At 28.3% G+C, this 2489-nt stretch overlaps 1 protein-coding gene across 1 annotated transcript; it reads right to left on the minus strand.

The window, feature by feature from the left end:
• Positions 1–437: 437 nt before the first annotated feature.
• LOC112799832 (bidirectional sugar transporter SWEET6b-like) lies at positions 438–2489 on the minus strand. Its single transcript, XM_025841842.2, has 6 exons — positions 2447–2489; positions 2297–2333; positions 1589–1805; positions 1154–1315; positions 664–786; positions 438–584 (listed from the first exon to the last, which is right to left on the minus strand). The coding sequence occupies exons 1-6, from the start codon at positions 2487–2489 to the stop codon at positions 438–440; spliced, it is 729 nt and encodes a 242-aa protein (XP_025697627.1).

Consider the following 2489-nt stretch of genomic DNA (forward strand, 5'->3'; position numbering starts at 1 on the left):
AATGAGTATCAAAATTATTAATTTCAGTAGCTTATTATAAATGAATTACACTAAAATTTTAAAGATGAAATTTTATTTAAATTAGATTGCACCTAATTGTCAATACTGTAAAAGAGCGGTGGATTGCGGTGTGAATTTGATGGTGATCAATTTAATTAATATTTCAAAAAATTATATAATTATTTATTTTAAATAATAATTTAATTATAAAATAGTTCTACTATAATTAAAATATTATAGAAAATAAATTACATATTTTTTTAGAAAGAATGGATTATAATTTTATCATATATATATATATATTAAAAATAACAAAGTAGAAAAACAGCAACTAAAAATATTCATAAAAATATTCCTCAATATCCTACTACTACTCCGAAAAATCTAAATCATAGGAATCCCAAATTTGAATGTTGTTAGGGTCATGGAATGATGCATCAAACTAATTCAATATTTCCCTTAGCCACTGTAGTTGACACAGTGTCATCACCATCACCGTTCTTCTCTCCATTATTACAGGAACAATAACAAGCATATAGTATCAGCTGAATCAGTCCAGACAAGGCTCCAATTCCATTACTTACCTGCAGCCATATGTATTACTATATTATTAGAGACTAATTAAAAATAGATACCATATTTGAAAAGTTAGTTACCACGTACCAGGACGTAAATATCAAAAGGGTGGATGAGAGCGTATATTGTCCAGCACACTCCATTGAGGAAGTTTGTTAGAGATAGCCAAAACGGCATATATTCCACACTCTTCGTTTTTATAACTTTTGCCTTGTCAATAATTTAAAAATATACCGAAACTAATGTCAGTTTTGGATGACATATAAATAAACTTAATAAATCTTTTAAAATAAATAGTATTTTTTAACTAATAAAAAATATTTTACGTTAAATTTAATTGATTTTAAATTAAAAAATAAATATTTAAAATATTCTAAATAATCTAATTTAAAATCTTAAATTGGACATTATAATTTTAAATAAGATTTATTCAAAACGACTAAATTTTAAATTAATTTGAATTAAAGAAAACCTTATCTAACTGTATCCAATACAAATCCTAAACGTATGGGTTTAAATAGAAATTAAAAATTATGCAACATATGGGATAATTAGGAATTAAAAATTGAAAACTTACCATGATGGTAAGAGGAGAGACATACATCATGATATTAAATATATCACACAGTACACCAACCACTAACGATCTTTTGTGAGTGCCATGTAGTACCAGCAACGTTATAAGAGCAACAGCGGCAAAGAACACAGCCTCTAATCCCAGAAAGAGCATTACCTTCCTCTGAAATTATTATTAGACAATATAATTAATAAGAATAGCTAGATTAACATAATCTACACGATTCAAACTTACAAAAATTAAAATAAAATATAAAAAAAAGTAAAATTCAAGTGCAGTCCACTTCACATGAAGCTGATAGTTAAGAGTTATTAGATGAAAATTTAGTCAAATCAGTTAAATAATCTAACGACCCTCAGTTATCAACTTCAGGTGAATTCAACTGCAGATGAGTTTTTACTATAAAAAAATTAGAAGAAGCATCCATATACAGACCCGTCCTTTGTTAGTGGCATAAATGTAAAAAATGGTGAGATAGACGAACTCGAAGACAAGGCCAACGCTATTGATGGTAACCACAAGAACACTGTGAGGGTGCACGAAAGGAAGCCCATAGAACACCCAAAACGCACAGTTTAGAACCGTTGCTATATATGGATCGGGTTTGAACTCTTCCACGGACTTTTTCTTTATTATCCGATAGAACGTTGGCCTGAAAGAAACATTCATTCAAATAAACAAACAAAAACAATTTTAAAATTGAATATTCTAAGAGCTATTTAAATGTTGGATTAGATAATGAAACTTTAATTACTCGTTTATATCACACGGGTTCGACTTTTTCTTTTTTTTTTCATTATTATTATTCCAAAATAGCATTTTTCAAGTGAAAATTATTAAAAAACTGAAAAACAAAATCGAAAAATTATATATATCCAAGGTCCCTAGATAACTTATTTTTCTGATAATGACATTGCATGAGATTTCGGCAGTCATCATGGAGGTTTTATCGTTATTTTATTTATTTTTTATTTATATCATAATTAATCTTTTACAATCAAACATCAAACAATGATGAACAAATAAGCAGAATAACATGATCAATCACAGGGAAATTATTGACAAAGAACAAAAAAAAAAAAGATGCAATTATAACAAAAACATTATAAATAAAAGTAGATGCTGAGTCTAGAGTTAGTTTACGCTGGTGAGAAAAACAAGCCGAAAGAGATCACATTCCCTGCGCACAGAAGCAATGCAAAAACCTCTCAGAAACTCGCATAAACACGTAAACCTATGTAAATCTCATTCAATTCTCAATGAAACAAATTAAAGAGAGAAGTATGAACAAACCTATAATGCCGATAACGGTACGAACAAGTGCAGCGCTCACCAT

This window comes from Arachis hypogaea, chromosome 5 (genome assembly GCF_003086295.3).
Source record: "Arachis hypogaea cultivar Tifrunner chromosome 5, arahy.Tifrunner.gnm2.J5K5, whole genome shotgun sequence".
NCBI classification, from domain to species: Eukaryota; Viridiplantae; Streptophyta; class Magnoliopsida; order Fabales; family Fabaceae; genus Arachis; species Arachis hypogaea.

Coding starts and splice junctions, on each gene's coding strand:
- LOC112799832 (XM_025841842.2), bottom strand. CDS start 2,489: ATGGTGAGCGCTGCACTTGTTCGTACCGTTATCGGCATTATAG. Junction 2,334..2,446: donor TACCGTTATCGGCATTATAG/GTTTGTTCATAC, acceptor TTCTGTGCGCAG/GGAATGTGATCTCTTTCGGC. Junction 1,316..1,588: donor ATGCCACTAACAAAGGACGG/GTCTGTATATGG, acceptor TAATAATTTCAG/AGGAAGGTAATGCTCTTTCT.